This window comes from Etheostoma cragini, chromosome 14, assembly GCF_013103735.1.
Source record: "Etheostoma cragini isolate CJK2018 chromosome 14, CSU_Ecrag_1.0, whole genome shotgun sequence".
In the NCBI taxonomy this organism is placed as follows: Eukaryota; Metazoa; Chordata; class Actinopteri; order Perciformes; family Percidae; genus Etheostoma; species Etheostoma cragini.
In genome coordinates, this window is record NC_048420.1 from 11386870 (window position 1) to 11404816 (window position 17947).

A 17947-nucleotide genomic window follows, 5' to 3' on the forward strand; every position below is an offset into this window, starting at 1 on the left:
TCCTTGCGTGGTTCTGTTTTCCTCAAGCTTAAAATGTTGAGTTGTTTAGTAATTCTTTGGCTCTCGTTCAGTGGAGCAGCCGGCAAGGCGAGGTTACTCCATGTCATTGGAATCTGTGCACAATGGACTCAAACCCCCCTTCTCCTCCTTAGCACCATGCTTGTGAACCCCTCTACAAGAGCTCTAGTTTTATTGAACCCCTCCCTCCATACCCCAACATCCATCCACACAGCTTGGTCCCCCCCTCACACACACACACAGGAGCCCTCAGTGTTACATTGCTCCCTGAAGGAGCAATACAAACATTAGTGTTCAATTCAAGGCCACGGTTCATTGGAATGCACCCCACCAAAACTCCATGTAAGCATCTCTCTCTCTCTCTCTCCTTATTTGTCTCTCTTCCCTCCCTCTTTCTCTCTCTCTCTCTCTCTCTCTCTCTGATAGCCTACAGCGAGGACAGAGCGTCGTTGCCATGGCACCTCTTGTCTGAGTCAGTGCCGCGGTTAAAACGCGGTCACTCTCCTGGCTTTCGCGTGGGATGTTCAGTCAGCATGTTGGTGCGCGCCGGCTGAACTCGTGTGTGTAGAAAACTCATCCTCTCCGCTCCGTCCCAGGATGAGACTTCACCAACAGCTGTGAGACGAGGTCCATAGTGGAAGCAAGCGGGGACATGTCGCACACCTGCGGCTGAATGGAAATAGATGGAGGAACTTGCGTCGCAGCCGCTGTCGCCGCACTTGAACCGATTACTTCACCTCCTCTCGTGGTCCACGGGGGAGCGCGCTTGTAAGCTGATTTAACCTAGGGGATGTGAATACCTCCCCGGGATTAGAAAGTTATTGGGCTGAACGACAATGCCCCGCGCCTCGGTCCGGCACTCCCGGCTATTGTTCGTGCGGCGGCGGACGCAGGGTGCCCGGTCTCCCCCGGTTCACCTCCATTAGCCTCTGCTCCGTGTCCCCTCGCTGCTTCGCTCAGGTCGCCCTCCCGGTGTGAATAGGATAATATGACTTCCTGGCTCCGCACATTTGGCAGCGTCCCTCTGTGTCTCCTGCTGTGCTGCTTGGCGGTTGCTGTCTGCGCGGAAGCCTCCAGTGCCGGTGAGTGGAGGCTCATTAGGGCCAATTACATCCTATCCCAACAATTAGCCTGCATCATGTAGGCTATCACGTGAAGACACCACTGCGCAACATCAGCTCCAGAGATGTGCTTTCTGTAAGGGGTCAGTGGTTTCCCAAATGTTTCACGCAAAGAAGCCACTTTATGACCATTTAAGAATTATATTTCATTATTTCACATTAAAGCAGGGAACTATTCATTATTGAAGGTATGCCTATGCGCCTCTACATGCTCACCACATCAACCTCTTGTTTCAGCATGTATTGATCAGTTATAATTAGAAGTTAAACGCTTCACCTATTCTGAGGTTTGCCAGAGGCCGCGCGTGCTAATTGGGTCAGAGCTGCTTGTTAGGGAGCTGTTAGTGATGCTAGGCAGTGTTTCTCTGTCCTACATTTCAACCCTGTATCTCATTGAAATGGCCCTGGAAAATTGGATTTCAGCAGATAAATAAATTATTAATCCCACTACAGTGAGCTCAAGGTTCATTTTGTGCCTTTTTGTCACCTTGGGAAATCTTTAGTGGACATCCCTGGTCTGCAGTATTTTAACGTTGCATTAAAGGATCTTGCATGAATAATTTGTCAGTGTCACTCCAGTAATGTATCTGCGGACATGAAGGATTCTTGAATCACAATTAGATTGTCCTCTCTGTGCGTCTGTCTGTCTGTGTGTGTGTGTGTGTGTGTGTGTGTGTGTGTGTGTGTGTGTGAAATTATCCATTGCACCACTCCAACAACTCAAGCACCTGTTCCCACACTCACAGCCGTTTTCCCAGCAAATACGTACTGAATAGCCTCATATGAGATGCTTAGTGGTGCTTCCATCATCAAAAGTGTGCATGAGATCTGTAATAGCCACAGGGGCTCGACTACAAGGCTAATGAGTGTGGACACACACATTCGTTCATATGCTAATCACAGACTCTTCTCCTCATCCCAATTATTTTCCATCCGTTTCCTTTTCCCTTCAATTTTGACCACTTTGCCCATTTCTCTCTCTGCAGGTGAAAGTGTGTGTTGGTCTCCTAGTATCAGTTCTTGTACAGAGTGTCTCAGACGGGGACCACAGTGCGCCTGGTGCTTCAAGGAGGTAGGAATGTGTATAAAAAAAGTGCTTGTTTTCGTGTGAAAGAGGAGGGGAAGAAAGAGAAAACGTGGCGGAAATTCAGCAACATTCCTCGGATGACACACACCATGGCTTTTATGTCATCCGCAGATGCGAATATAATGTGTATGTTCAGGGTTGGTGGCCTGTGAGTGTGTCTGCATATGTGTGTGAATGTTTCCATGCGTGCTTTCCCATGCAGCAGCAGCAGAGACAGAGCCACTTTCTATCCATGTGTTTAGTCTAGGTGCTCACACATATCACTGCATCTGTGCTCTGCACACCCTTTTGTTTGTCTGTATCTGTTTTCTGGGTGTCAGTCTGTCTCGTAAAGAGCCCACCCTGAATCAGCCTTGAAAAGCTGTAAAGCATCCCAGCTCCACATCACTCTTACACACACACACACACACACACACACACACACACACACACACACACACACACAAACTACACCGTCTAGACCAGACTGACATCATGTGTGTGTTTACAGACTTCAGGTGCTTTCCCATCCTGTGAACCCTAACCTTAACCGATCATTACGTGTGGCTTAACCGGGCTCACTGGTGTGTGAAAGCATTAAATGCCAACCTCTCTTAACTTCCACACACACACACACCGCGTCACAAGCACTGTAGTAAGCAGGTACAGTGCTTGTAAACCTGCATGCTTCCATTTGGCCATTGAAATACATTGTGAGGCAAAAGGGAAAACTCTGTTAAGGAAAGTCCCAGGAAGTCACTGCAACTTTCTGGTAGTCACAGTTGTTACAAGACAAAGATTAGCCACATAGACAGCTACTGTGTATAAAACCAAATTCAGTCTAGCTTTCACATTGTTGGCATGGTCACATATTCAGCTGTAGTTTCAGCTTTTATTGTGGACTGTCTGCTGCTTTGCTTGTGTGCTTTTAGAAGTACTCTCAATTAATTTCACTTTTTCCTTCCCTATCTGCGTGATCTTGTTGGTTATGTCACACTCATACCAATCAGGTCCATGACCTGCTGTAAATTCACACATTTATTGGGCTGTTTCCAATGCTAGCCACTGTGTTTGTGTGTGTGTTTTTCACAGATGGAAGTACCAAAGGTTACTTATTCACTCTAAAGCTGTAAAGCATGACAGTGTTGTGCTGTATTGTTGGAGCAAGTAGCTGTGACGGAGTGGAGAGCTTTTACTTATAGCAAAATGAATTTAATGAAGCAATGATTAAATCATGTCCTAAATAAGTAAAAGTCAATTGGATCTACCTACTTTCTTCTATATCCATCAGAACGGCCACTTTTGTTCAGCTCTCCTTTCTTCTGTATCAGATGAAAAAAGATTGGATCTGGGCACAGATAAGAAACACAGACAGGACACTTCTCCCCAATACACTAAACTGAGGAGTAACTTTAGAATCACATATTATTATGGTAACATTAGTTGTTCTTTGTCACTTCAGTGTAAGTTCCTACATGTGTAATTGAACATTAGAAAGGAGTGGAGAGTAAAGAAAGTATGAGGATGCAGGGACTTGATTCTTCCGCTAAACTTGAAATCTCCCGCCTCATCTATTTCACAGTGACTTAAGGAGATATGTAAGGTTTACAGCTGCATAGACCCAACACAAGGAACAGATATGACTGAGTATTGCATCCACAATTGGTCATACATTTGGCAGGATCGGTGTATCTGGCATGTAGGGTCAAAGAGGATAATGTGGCATTCAACTTGACCCACTTGTGTGTGTCACTTGTTCTCATATCCGAAATGTGATTATCATCTTACATCTTAAAATACAACTTAGTTGTAACATCTTTGAAACTGTCTGGCAGCTTTACCCCCGTGTCTTGTTTTGTTTTATGTGTGTCAACATTCAAAATAAAGTATATTGACGGCCTTGTGTGATATGTAGGACTTTCTGGATGGGGCGGGGCCAAGCCAGCGCTGCGACCTACCAGTGAAGCTGCTGAGGAGAGGCTGTGGACCGGAATTCATGGAGCAGTCGGAGATCAAGGTGGAGGTCAACGCCACCATCAGCAGTACACAAGTGTCCCCACGAGACATCAGCATCACCCTCAGACCAGGTAGACAACAAGCACCTCTGGATTTGTACCTAGAATGCAACACAGATATGCACTGTTTTGCTTATTTTGTTAGTGTGTGATGAAGCAGCTAAGGTGAGATTTCAAACAAATGATTTCATTATATGTGTATGTCTAGGTTCAGAGGCCAGCGTCATAGTGGCTGTGAAGCAGCTGGAGCGTTATCCTGTGGATCTGTACTACCTTGTTGATGTTTCGGCGTCCATGCAGGAGAACCTTGACCATGTAGGTGTTCGCCAGCGCCGAAGCATTTCACTTAATCTTCTTAAAGGTTTAAACTAAATTCTAAATCCTCACAACTTTTTACACAAACCCCTACGGTTTTTTTATGACGGTTGGAAAACTAACAAAACATATTATACATTTTAAACACCGGTAACAGTTTGGTGTTACATCATTGGGGCTTCTGAGATGGATACCGTCTTACCATTTTTCATGGAATAAACTGTAAACATTTTAGAGCTCAAACAAATGTGCTTAAATGAGGACTTTCTCTGAAAGGAATATAAAAACAAATGTGTTCCTCTCTTGGGTCTAATCCATTGTATCTCCCCATCTTCTTCTTCTCTGCTTCTTCTACTTTTCTTCTTCTACTTCTCCCTCTTACTGTCCTTTACCAACCCTTGGATTCCCCATTATGTGTCCACCTGCCTCTGCATGTTCTCTGTGGTCCAGTTGAAGACAGTTGGTGTGGCGTTGTCCCTACGTATGACGGAGCACTCCTCGGACCTTTGGCTGGGTTTCGGCTCGTTTGTGGACAAGCCTGTCTCCCCTTACATCAATGTCCATCCCTCAAAGATCAACAACCCCTGCAGGTAAGACACAAAATTAGGATTAGTCCTCCACAAAGCTCTTTTTTAGATGTTTGCGTTGAAAAGAATATATATATATATATATATATATATTGCCTTGGGAGATAAGTAGAGTGGTGTCGTGATTTGATTGATTATATAAAAATACATCCAAGCAAGCTGTTCTCACTGGTTGCTCCCAATTTTGTGTGACTCAGGGACAGAGTTGTCAGTTGTTGAGGGGCAACAATATTTTGATGATGAGCCGTGGGAGACAGAAACAACAGACAGGCTTTTGACATTCATTTGTCCTGAGATCTACGTCTTTACATGTTGCAATTAAAACAAACTGGACCATCTCCGTCTCTCACCAGTGATTATGAGATCCGCTGTCGTCCAGCCCACGGCTTCCACCACGTCGTGAGTATGACTGGAAATATGAGCGAGTTCACACGTGTGATCAAACGCCAGCGCATCTCCGGAAACATGGACACACCTGAGGGAGGACTGGATGCTATGCTGCAAGCAGCTGTCTGCCAGGTCTGTATAGCTGGAAAATCAGGCTCACAAGAGCTACCTGTGTGCAACAAAAGGGAAAGAGAGTTACTAACAGATTTTTTTTTATGGCCGGCCAGTCTTGAATATGTCTGGAAAAGTGAGGCTTAAAGCTGCAGTAGGGAGTTCTGAGAAAACGTGGACTTAGCCTAAAAATTTGAACAAGCACACCTAACAGGTTCCTCCCCCTTGCTCTCTGCTGCGCTACAGCCCCCCCTCCACAGCTCCTCCCCCACAGCGGTGCATGCCGTGAACGCGCACGCTAGTAAGCAGGGCCACCGATGCTTTCCACATCGTCATGGACAATACAGGGGATTTATTCTGAGGGGCGTATAGCTGTTGTGTGCTGTGCTTTTAAAACTTTGAATACTTAATGTAAAAATATTGCCTATTTAAAATATTTATATTAAAAGATATGTAAATACTTTACACAGTACATTACTGAATTACCTTTTGGATCAATTAAAAACACTAAACTTTCAGTAGGAATGATGAATCATTGAGGAAGCTCACTAAGCAAGGAATAACAACATCTTAGAAATACGTCTTAGGTTTTATTTTGCATATGGGTAAAATAAATCAGCTTTTGTTGCAAAGTACTCCTGCACAAGGAAATACTGAACATTTTGATTTGGACTGAAGACGATTCCTTCACGTGCCTCTGTGTCTGGGGCCATGTCTGACCTGTTGAAGGGGCATAAAGAATTTGTGTCAGACATTTGATTTACAAATTACATCCTGAGGGGGAACAAAACGTGTGTGTTTAAAAAAATAAATCAAAAATAGTATTCTGCCTTGCCAAACGTTGACAGTGACAGCGCACAATTAAACGTGTTTCACCATAGCTAAGCTACATTTAAGTGTGCTCGACAAAAAGCATTTTGGCTTACTAAATGTAGGTATCGAAACAATATTGCTTATACTGAGGGTGAAGGAGTTAGCAGGTAAAGTTAAACTTCACCTGCTAGCTACAACATTCCTGCTGTTTTACAAGCTAACAAGCTAACTGTTAGACTTAGCAACAAGCTACAGAGTCAAAGAGATTTGCGCTATCACCAGTGATACCGTAACCATCGCTATCTTAGTTGTGTAGTTCTTAAAAAATGAAACAAATCAAGCAGAGATACTTACATGTCAAGCAGAAATGTGGCTAACGCTAGCTCTGAATCCGTGTTGAATCCTTTCAGGAGAGGTAGCTCCCTCTACCTGTGAAAAGCCGCTCCAATGTTGACCCTCGTTTAATTTTGGGTTCGGTTTAACTGTTTCTTTGTTGCTCGCTTTCCGTTGTCGGTCTTCTTCTGTTTGCCCGTCTTTGTTTTCTGAGCAGGTGTCACTAGAGAAATTGGCAGTTTTCCTGAAAAGTTGTTTCTCCGCGATTAGCACAGCTGCTGCACACCGACAATCTTGAGCTTGAACACGGTACGCACTGTGCGGGGGAGGGGAAGGAGCAGCGCACACGAGAGTGATTGACAGTGCTAAGACAGTCCTCCTGGCTCTGATTGGCTGTTTCTGACCGGGAGCGGTGTATTTCTGCAAGTGTCAGTAGGAGCACAGGCAGGAGCCACAGGAGCTTTTTTTTTTTTTACAGATTATCTGTCTCATATTCTACTGTCAGGAGATAGTGACAGTTTTAACAAATGTGTAAAAAATACATTTTTACAAAAATTACCTACTGAAGCTTTAACCCCAAATTTGGTAGTAAGCCTGCATGCCAGTGAACAAGGCATTTATTCTGGGAGAATGGTGGCACTCTGACTCAACATTGGATATTGCTACTGGAATCCTGGAATTAAAGTAATGACACCATTGCTGGGCTATGACAGACACACACACACATACACATACACACTAAGTAACATCACTCAGGGGGGCCCTGAACCAACCCTGAGTAACCAACTTGCAGGGGAACACCACGTCATCATTCCAGAAATAAACTCTCCATTATGTCAGGCCTACTTATAAACTCACTGGGTTTCCTAAAATATACAGACAACACACACTCGTAAAGAAATCTTTCTCACACTGAGGGAGGGTCTGTGACTGGTGGAAGAATCTGTGCTGCGTTTCCTTTAATTGGGCATCACAGAAAGAGCGGATCACCGCGGGAACTAATGTAGCTCAGATGAGTAAAAACATACGTTTCTTACCACCATGGGAAAAAATATATAAAGCATGAACATATTTTTCACATCAGTCCACGTAGATGTGGTTGACTAGTGATACAAAGGGATAAAAATGAGAGAATCTATAAAACTACTCTCCAGGAATGTTGAAGAATTAATGATTTACACACATTACACACTAGCCTGATTCCTCTGCTTCCGTCTTTTAGAGATCGGTGGGTTGGCGACCAGAGGCCAAGCGTCTGCTGCTCCTGATGACCGACCAGCCGTCTCACCTTGCCCTCGACAGCCGGCTGGCAGGGATTGTTACGCCACACGATGGCCTGTGTCACCTGGAAAACAATGTATACACAGGGAGCACTAGGATGGTAAGAGGAAGAGGAAACTTGTAGATGCTGGGAAGTCAAGCTTACTGGGAAAGAGCTGAACCTTTTAACTAGGCGTTTAATGCATCTTAAAGTTTACATGGTCTCACATTAACATAGATTGCACAATACTACATGGGCTGCAGGTGAAATGAGTCTCGTAGATGTTCAATTGCAGATAGACACCTTGGTCACATTCTAATATGGACTGTGTACGCCACATGGGGTGCAGTTGAAATGTGGACCATGTAAAGTCTAAAGTTTAGAGACCAATTACTGCATTTTTAAGAATGATAGATTTAAACTTAACATGTTACATCATTGGGGACATAAAAAGGCTTTCCTGAAGAAGTTGTACATGTATTTAGTCTGTTGTTTGTCTTCCTTTCAGGATCACCCCAGTGTGGGTCAGTTGTCTGATAAACTGCTTGAAAACTATATGTACGCCATCTTTGCTGTGGAGAAGCAGCAGTACCAGTGGTACGAGGTAATCTCTCCCACACAAGTGCAAACAACAAAATGTATACAGGAGAAAACAAATGTTTTTAGGTTGCCGAGACTTCCAGAAAATCCCAATTTCTTTTTCCCTTTTCTTCTTTAGGAGTTGGTACGTTTGCTCCCTGGCTCCTACCTAGGGAAATTAGGCCTCTTCCAGGCTCCGAACCTTATAGAGCTGGTGGTGGACGCATACAAGGTACAGAGCACTCACCTACTGTGCTTCCTCTGCAACTTACTGTATTTCTCATTTTTGTCCTCTTTCGGTACGTGATTCAAAACGCCCCAGAATAAGTCATACTACAGAAAAGGCTAGATTTAGGTACACCTGTAATACAAAATTCTGAAATTATTAGAGATATTTTTAGTTCCTAAAAAGCCTAATGCAACTGAATAACACATATGACAACAGGAGGTTACAGAGGGGTAAGGCGTGCATGCGTATGCATATGAGAGAGAGAGACTAGGGGTTGGCAGCAGGCTATAATCTTGCCTCAGGCACAGCGCTCCATTGTTTGCTTCAAGAATCTGCCGAATCCACAGATCTGGGTGCACAGCCATGCACACACACACACACACACACACACACACACACACACACACACACACACACACACACACACACACACACACACACACACACACACACACACACAGGCAGCAGAGCCCGAACAGAAGCTGGCATTATAATACCTATCAGATCCCCGCGGGAACCATGTGTCCTAATCATGGACGAATACAAAGATGCTATTTTTGGCCCAACCTCCTTGTTCCCATAACCCCCCCTGTATTTCAGACTGAAAGAAATGGCATTCTAGTGACTACTTTAATTAATCACAGTCCCTTTCTGGCACTCTTCCTCTTTGTTACTTGTGCCTCATTATTTTGCACTCACAAAGATTATATTCAATGCATATGATACTTTGTCACAAGAACTGTCATTGTTTTACCACTGTCTTTTTTTGTAAGTCACATTCCCTTGCAACCAGCATAAAACACTGTATTTCTTGATATCAAGCAGTAAAGTTAAGGTTGCTTTTTAATCTCTCTCTCTGCCCTTGCCCCACCCAGAGGTTGTTGTCAGAGGTGGCTGTATCAGTATCAGTGGAGGACAAGGCAGTCAGCAGGTACTGGGTGTCTGTATCTCCTCTCTGCCCTAACGGATCCATAGCTAAAGACCAGAGCTGCTCGGGGGTGCAGCCCAACCAGACGGTAAACACACAAGCAGTATCCAAGCACACACAAGATTAAAAACACAACAAGAATTTAGCGTTAAGTGTTACTCATACTTGTACAGAAGTCTTCGCTTTAAGCTGCCAGAGATGTCATAGGACATTTATTGGTTGCATTAGATTACTGTGACACAAACACAGTCCCGCACACACATCACTGAGAGCTAAAGATTTGGAGAATAATCTCAGTTGAGCCGATTACAGGCTGTGTTTAACAGGAAAACATTTCCACGTGATTCCAAGACCTATTTGTCCTAAAATCCTAACATTGCCCAACATCAGAGGCTTTGGAAAAAAAATAGGACATTTATATTACGAAATGGGTCATTGGACATCCACTGCTATCATACCTGTTCCATTTATTCAGAGCTTTTCTGCTGTGGTTAAAACGGTAACAATGAAATTGCAGAGGCACCGCCATTGTGTCCGGGCCTTAGCGCCACCCATGAGCATGTTTTTCTCCCATCCCAGAATGCTGTGTGGACAAGCCAGACCCTCCTTTGCAGTGCTGTGGAGGAAGGTCTGGCAATGCAAGACTATACAAAAGGCTAGATATTATAGTTGAACAAATTTTCAACTATAACAACCAAAGGAACCCACTTTTGTTACTAATACCAACACTTTCAGCACATTTGAAAAAGTTCTTCCTGTTCACGCCCTAAACTGCAGACAAGACTCGTCTCCTCCAAAACCTTTTGGGGCTCTTAACGTTGTCAAACACCAAGATACTTAATGGCCGCTCTATACTTGCTCCATTGTGCAGATAGACTTCAGCCCTTTAATCTATGGGTGGATTAAAGTGAATTATGGAAAGTACCCACATTTACCAGAATGGTGATAAAAATCAAATGAAAGGCCTTCCTGTATATTCAAAGCTCAGGCATGCACAATTTCCCAACCACATGAACAGAATAATTATTCACATTAAGTTATATCTCACTTAGAATCCAGTTCCACGTTACTAATGTTGGATAATAACCAGGAAGAATTTAAGTCTTATAAGTATGCAATGGCAGAAGGTGGATCATTTTAGGTTATTTCTTTTTAGATGTACAGCAGGAGTGTCACAGGGGGAAATACATTTTGACACTGCTGAATTTCTTTCCGAGTTGTGTAGTATCTCTAAAGAAACAGTGGACGAAAGAAAAAAAGGGCAGTTAGAAAGAAAAGAAAGGGTTGCTAGACAATCAAGAATCTGTTTTGTTGTTTTGTTTTTTAACCTGTCTGTATATTTGTCAAAGGGTGACCCTTTCCCTCTTTCTAAAAGAGACAACAGAAATAAGCTTTATTATGTATTTACAGCTTTAATTGTACTGCATGTCAGGACTTCACCTTTAATACTGTCAAATAAATCCTCCTACAGACATGCAAGCAGCTTTACAAAGCTGTCCTTAGACACAGTGGTGCTTTGAACTAAATACTAACTGCATCATGTTAACATTCTCACAGTGATGATGCTAACATGCTGATGTTGAACAGGTATAATCTTAACATGTCCACCATCTTAGTTTAGCATGTTAACACGTAACCATTTTGCAAGTTCTTGGTCATAAACCAAAGTATTGGACAAATTTAAATTTTGATCCGATAAAGGAAAAAGAAAATCAGGGATCACAAAACGTTATTAGGATTCATCCTCTGGGGACCATGGATTTCTGTACTAAATGCCATGGCAACCCATCTAATAGATATCTTAGTCCGAGCCAAAGTGGTGGTCAACTTTTTGTCTTCCCATGCAGGTCTACTTCAACATCACCATTGGAATGCGCGCTTGTCCTGACAACGGTGAAGATGAAGATGTAACAGTGATGGTTCGACCTGTGGGTTACAACGAATCCACCATTGTTAGGATCCACTCTAAATGCCGCTGCAGTTGTGGACCAATGAGGCACTGCAATGACGACAGCCAATCACCATGCAAAGGAACACAAGACAGCCACAATCAGGAGCAGAGGCCAGATCACGGACTAATTAAGGACTCAGACAGAGATTCAAACTTGAATTGCAGAGCGGATGGGTCTGATGTGGACTGCAGTGGTCGGGGAGTGTGTGAGTGTGGGAGGTGTGTGTGTGACCAGACCAGGCTTGGGACAATATACGGGAATTACTGCGAGGTAGATGACTTCTCCTGCCCGTACGAAGGAGGGCTGCTGTGTGGAGGTAAGTGGGGGAACACTTCAAAAAGGATGTATTATGTACACTTAGTCACAGTTTTTTTCCATTGCTAAACAACAGTGGTCACAACTGAAGTCATGTGCGCAACACTCTAACTACAGGCTGCATTACCACCAGTCACCTGCGCTAAACAGCTCACATATCCTGCAAAACTCATTCCAAACAAAACAACTCTTCACACATCTCAAAACAGGCTCAGTGCATCAAAACACTTTGAACAATCCTGCCTCTCTCCAGCATTACGCAACAAGTCCATTAATTTCTGAAAAACAGTAAGTGTGGAGCTACAGTAGTAAAGGAAGTGTTTGTTTATAGCTATTTATGTAACCCTTAGATAGCTTATCTTACCTGGACATATAGGTATATTTGCTGTATATAACTTCCATTATATACATATATATAAGTCAGTCATATATATACACACAGTATACTGTAATAAGTGTAAAACAAGACAGCGGCTTAGGCTTTCAGCTGAAATTGCAATTGCAATCAGCAGTGTTTGAAAGGCAACAGACTGAAATGAATTCTGTTTTGAATGTGTGGTTAACAGTTTTGACAGCATTGTGTTAGCATTTGAACAAAATGCTGTAAATCCACAGTAGTGCGGGTAGTTAGTCGCAGTCATGGGATAAGTGCGTAGAGTTTTGAAAACTGTGTTCAAGAAATGAAAAATGAACTAGTGGTTGGTGCACAACTGCTGCTGTGCAGACTGTAGTTAGTTTTGCACATGTTTTGCACATGCACAGTTGTGCTCACTGTCGTTTAGCAATTTAAAAACAGAAAACTGTCATAGCAAAATCACAAGAAATCAAAAAGCACTTTTGATACAAAGGAATACATAGGGTCCATCTTTGTTTGCTTCTGTAACACTTTCCTCCCATCTCTGTCTGTTCTTCTTAGGGCGTGGTGTGTGTGTGTCAGGACAGTGTGTGTGTGAGGACGACTGGACAGGTGATAGCTGTGGTTGTCCCATCTCCACAGCAACCTGCCAATCAGCCAATGGCTTGCTTTGCAGCGGGTGGGGGAGATGTGTGTGCGGCAAGTGTGTGTGTGAAGACCCTCGTCGCTCTGGAGACTTCTGTGAGAGATGTCCTGCATGCCAAAGCACCTGCCAATCATACTGGTACTTGTCGTTTTCTGTTTGCTACCACAATGCATGATGGGAGCTCTTACAGAGCTATTTATAGCCGAAGCTGACACTGTGGTCCTCTTTCTCTCTCTCTGTCAGGAAGTGCGTGGACTGTCACCTGTCTCACGGTCTTTCACAAAAGGAGGCAGGATACTGTAACAACACCTGTGCACCACTGGTGGGCTACATGGATGATGTATCAGGTACAGCCACTTTAGCTAATAGAACATGCTCTGAGCACAATTTTTGTACTTTTGTGGATCTAAGGAAAGTTGATTTTACATAGGACTATAGACTATGATGGGTTTAGATTATGTTTATTTGTTGTCCAAAAGATGCAGCCTCTCGTTCTCTATTTACAGATACAGCAGACACAGAACAACATAAGCATTGATTTGGAGTCATCTTTCTGACTTGAGTGATACAACTCTACTCTACTTTTACATCAGTTTTGGTCTCCACCAACTGTTTGGAAGCATATCTGGCTCCTATCAAATAAATGCCGGATGTTCAAACGGTAGTCACTAACTTTATCTGTCTGCTGGTTTGTGCTGGGCACAAAGTGAACAGCAGGTTTATCACCTCTGCTGTATACATGAGTTGGGTTATAATTTTGGTGATTTATCACTACCAGAAGCATCTTTTACATTACACATAGTAATGTGATCCATTGTTGGTAGTATAAAAATGGTGATTGCTTTAGGTTTAAGGTGAAAACTGAAGAGCTGGAAAACAGCAGCTCTCTTGTAATGCTCATTGATTCTTGTCTTTTCACTTTGGATCTGAGTTTAGCATGTCTGGACTGAATAACCTCTCTCTCTCTCTCTCTCCCACTCTTTCTCCCCCACACACAATATTCAGGCCAAGCAGAGGAGATGTGGATTCAGTGTATGTACATCAGTAATGACAGCTGTCGCTATCGCTTTCAAACAAGCTCACAGTCTGGTCAGACCCAGCTTCACATAAGCACAAGACCAGGTATAATGTCAACAAACACACACGCACAGGCCTTCATTTGAGGTCACTTCCGTTGCTACCATTACTGCACCACTGCACCCTGGTGTATTCAAGTCAGCAAGCCTGCTGTCAGTGTTACAGCTGTATTTCACATTTCCCCTCAGTTCCCAGCTTACCTTTTTCCCATACACAAACACACACACACACACACACACACACACACACACACACACATCATTGACGCATCCAAGTGTTACAGTTCATCCCGCCTTTCCAATATTTGGAACAGCACTGTTCATTGTGCGTTCCCCCCCATCTCCCCCTTTCCCCATACCCCCACCCCTCCACCCGACGGGATATTCTCTTCCGGCTTACGCCCATTCCTCCCGGGTGCTGCAGGAGCCAGGTCTCCATGGTAACCCTGTTACAAAATGTCAGAGCACTCTTAGGGCTCTTTGTGTTGAGCGATGAGCCCGTCATCCACACATGCTCCCCAGCCAAACACAGCCAGCTGACTATTCAGTGCAGCCCCACTGGCACAGCTGCCACTGACTAGGCTGTGTAACTGTGTGTGTTTGTTTATAAAGTAATTAAGTATATTTACTTAAGTACAACTTTGAGGTATTTGACATAGTATTTCCATTTGTTGCTACTTTACATTACACTACATTTCAGAGATTAAAAAAAATGTGTAATTGTAAACTTTGAAGACCTATTTGACAGTAAACCTTATGTGTGTGTTCACAGAGTGCGGCAACAGCAGCCGGCTGGTAGGTACATTCCTGAGTGTGTGTGCTCTGACAGTGCTGTGCGGGTTGGTGGTGGTGGCTGTGTCCCGGCTGCTACTACAGAAGAGACACTTGTCACCAGAGGGCGCTGCTGAGGACGGAGGCTATCACTGCACTGGAAAGGTTAGCCATCAAAAGTTGAGAATGTTTGAACTGGTCATCCGCACAGCATGGTTTTAATGTAGATGTCTCTGGAGCCCTCAGAAGTATTAGGGACCCCTTTAACTATTGAGAAAGTGTGAGAACTTTGAGTGTGTTGATGGAGGTACAGCTGTATTTTACATTTCCTTTTAACTCCCAGCTCACCATCTACACTACAGTGTCAGATTTGTGACTTCACCATGATGTACAGCACCTTTGAGAGGAGGGAAACAATGACGAGGGGGGGTATGGAAATATGTGTGTGTTGGGAAAAAATTGTGTTCTGGTAATTTTTGAAATCTTACATAGAAATGACTCCCTGTTGATATCACATATGTAACTTTAAACTTAGGGAAAACTCTAACCCATATAAGGGACTTATACGGGTTAATGGGTATAGCAATGTAGTCTCCATGCCAACACAAAGAAAGCGGAAGATGCGGGACATTCGCAGGGAAAAGAATGAAAACCGGGAACGATTCCGGCAGCAACGGAGCGATCCCGCAGGTGGAATATTGTGGATATAGACTAAATCGGGTATCATGTTTTGGTGTCTGTGTAGATCCAAGGTGTGTGTGTGTGTGTGTGTGTGTGTGTGCGCGTCTGTGTCTATCCCTGACTGACTGCCTATTACTTTACCCTTCAGGACCTGTCGTACATCCCGACAACCAATGAGAAGACCGTTACCTACAGGAGGGATCGTCCACCTGACCGTCCCTTGGAGATGCACATCCAGGTTCCCAAGATGCCCCTCGGTGACCCCTGGCAGTACTAGGCGAAGGTCAAAAGGAAGTCAGTGGAGACATGTAGAAGGAGAGTTAACAAAAGGCTTCTTTTCTGTCTCTTACACTTCATAAAACTTCAACCAGCTGCATACGGAGACTAGTGATAGTGAGAAACTAAACTATGAAACCTCCATGGGATCCCATGAACTGACCAAACTCCCACAGACTGTGACTAATGTGGCCAGTATTCTGGAAATCGAGATGAAACAAAGTGCACATATCCCCCATCTCTTCTTCCTCTGTAGCTGCAGGGAGGCTGCTTCTTCCACGGGTTAAAAGGTGATCTTTTCTCTCTTTTTAGCCATGCCACAGTTACTGCTCTAACGTGCGTGTGTCTGTGTCTGTGTGCGTGCGTGTGTGTTTGTGTGTCTGTGTGTGTGTGAGAGAGAGAGTGGTCCAGGTAGATACATTTATGATCTATCTAGGCTTTCTATTTATGATTTTTTTGAAACAACACTACATGTATTTGGATTATGAGATTGTAACACTCCACTGCTCTCCGAGTCTTAGTCTGCCCCCCTGTGGCCAGCTTGAGGTTCAACATTTTTCTCTTCAATAATACTGTCAACACATTACTGACCTCAGCTGTAATGCATTGGGATTTAATTCATGAAGCACACCTATGACTCTGTATGCCTTTTTTATTTTTTACTTTGGGGCATTCCTTGTCTTGTAGTGTCTTTGTTGCATTTTGTTTTTGTCAATCAATAACTGCATTGCAAATTAGTCCTACTTTATGGCATTTTTCTATCATGATGGTAGAATTTAGTTTCATGTGATTGTCAGTTTATTTAAATCTGGTTAGACTTGCACTAGAGCAACTGTTTTGCATTATACTACTGAAAACTGTGGGATCTCTAGGGCAGGAGAGCTGTGATGGTGGGTTTGAAATGATTGGTTTGCTACATGTTGGGCATTAGAAGGCATCTATCTACACATTAAGTGCATTTGAAGCTAATGCAACAAATCCACAACACTGGAATAACTAAGGACTCTGAAATCATGTTTTTAATGACATCCTGAGATGGAAACTGAATCATCAAATGCCTGCACATGTGGCCTCTATATCAGCAATAGAGTGTGTTGATCATTCCAGAACCAATACTCCTATGCAGAGGTCCAAATCAGCTCCAAAGGTACTGAGGTCAAAGGTGAAATAACACCCCTCGTGCACGAGATGCTCTGAGAGTGTTAGTTGCATGGCATCTTGTGAGACTTTTGCTTGCCCAATTGTGTTCCTCTTTTTGGATTTTATTTAACATAATGTTGTTTACAGCAATAGCAGCACTCTTTTACTGTAAGTCAGGAACACTAATTATTATTTATTGTGATTTTATGATTGTTATTCTTTGTTTTTATTTATGTTAATTGTGCTATTTTATGATATGGCTACTAGGGTTACAGGTTCTAAATACTGTTTGTGTTCATAAAGAACACAATCATCTCTAACCATAATAATATTTCAGCAATAAGGTTATAATCATCTCATCTAACCGGGTACTCAGTTCGGAGTAACAACAGCACTTTCCTGTGTAGTTTGCTGTCAATTAATGTGACTATTTGTGTAGCATGAACATTTTCATTCTAATAAAACGTGCAAGATTTTTATAATGATTTCTTGCGTTATTTAGCTTTTCTGTACCAACAGGTTGTATTTTAATTACTTTTTAATGAACATGTGGAATAACGAACACATTTGTGAGGCCTACATCATGTTAGTGTGGTGAAAAATTGAATTTTTTATTACAGACAAGGCAGTGCCAAATCAAGCAAGACTAGTGTCTTGTTTGCAAGCTAACCTGGATTTCTTAATAATTATATAAAGTCATAGTTTTCAGCTCTGTTTAGTCCGAGGTTTTTCATGCAGATCTGGCAATACTTTAATAATATATTTTTGATGCAACAAAATGTACAAAAACATCAAGTTGTGAGCATCCAATGTGGTCCATGAACCTGTGACTGTATAAATTGAACACTAGGTGGAGATGCATATTAAGGCAACTGAGACGTGTTTGCACAGCCACTGTAAATACTCAAGCAATATGCAATTACAGAAGATGTGCAAAATAAGTTTGATAATTGATCCAATATCATTATTTCT

The 17947-nt window shown here is 43.0% G+C and overlaps 1 protein-coding gene across 1 annotated transcript; it reads left to right on the forward strand.

Annotated features, from left to right (window-relative positions):
* The first annotated feature begins 457 nt into the window (after nucleotides 1-457).
* itgb8 (integrin, beta 8) lies at nucleotides 458-17458 on the forward strand. Its single transcript, XM_034891321.1, has 16 exons — nucleotides 458-1100; nucleotides 2126-2211; nucleotides 4121-4292; nucleotides 4429-4535; nucleotides 4986-5125; nucleotides 5476-5641; nucleotides 7989-8147; nucleotides 8536-8631; nucleotides 8746-8838; nucleotides 9711-9851; nucleotides 11611-12031; nucleotides 12947-13169; nucleotides 13275-13378; nucleotides 14037-14153; nucleotides 14880-15043; nucleotides 15708-17458. The coding sequence occupies exons 1-16, from the start codon at nucleotides 1007-1009 to the stop codon at nucleotides 15834-15836; spliced, it is 2412 nt and encodes an 803-aa protein (XP_034747212.1). The 5' UTR covers nucleotides 458-1006; the 3' UTR covers nucleotides 15837-17458.
* Nucleotides 17459-17947: the final 489 nt, after the last annotated feature.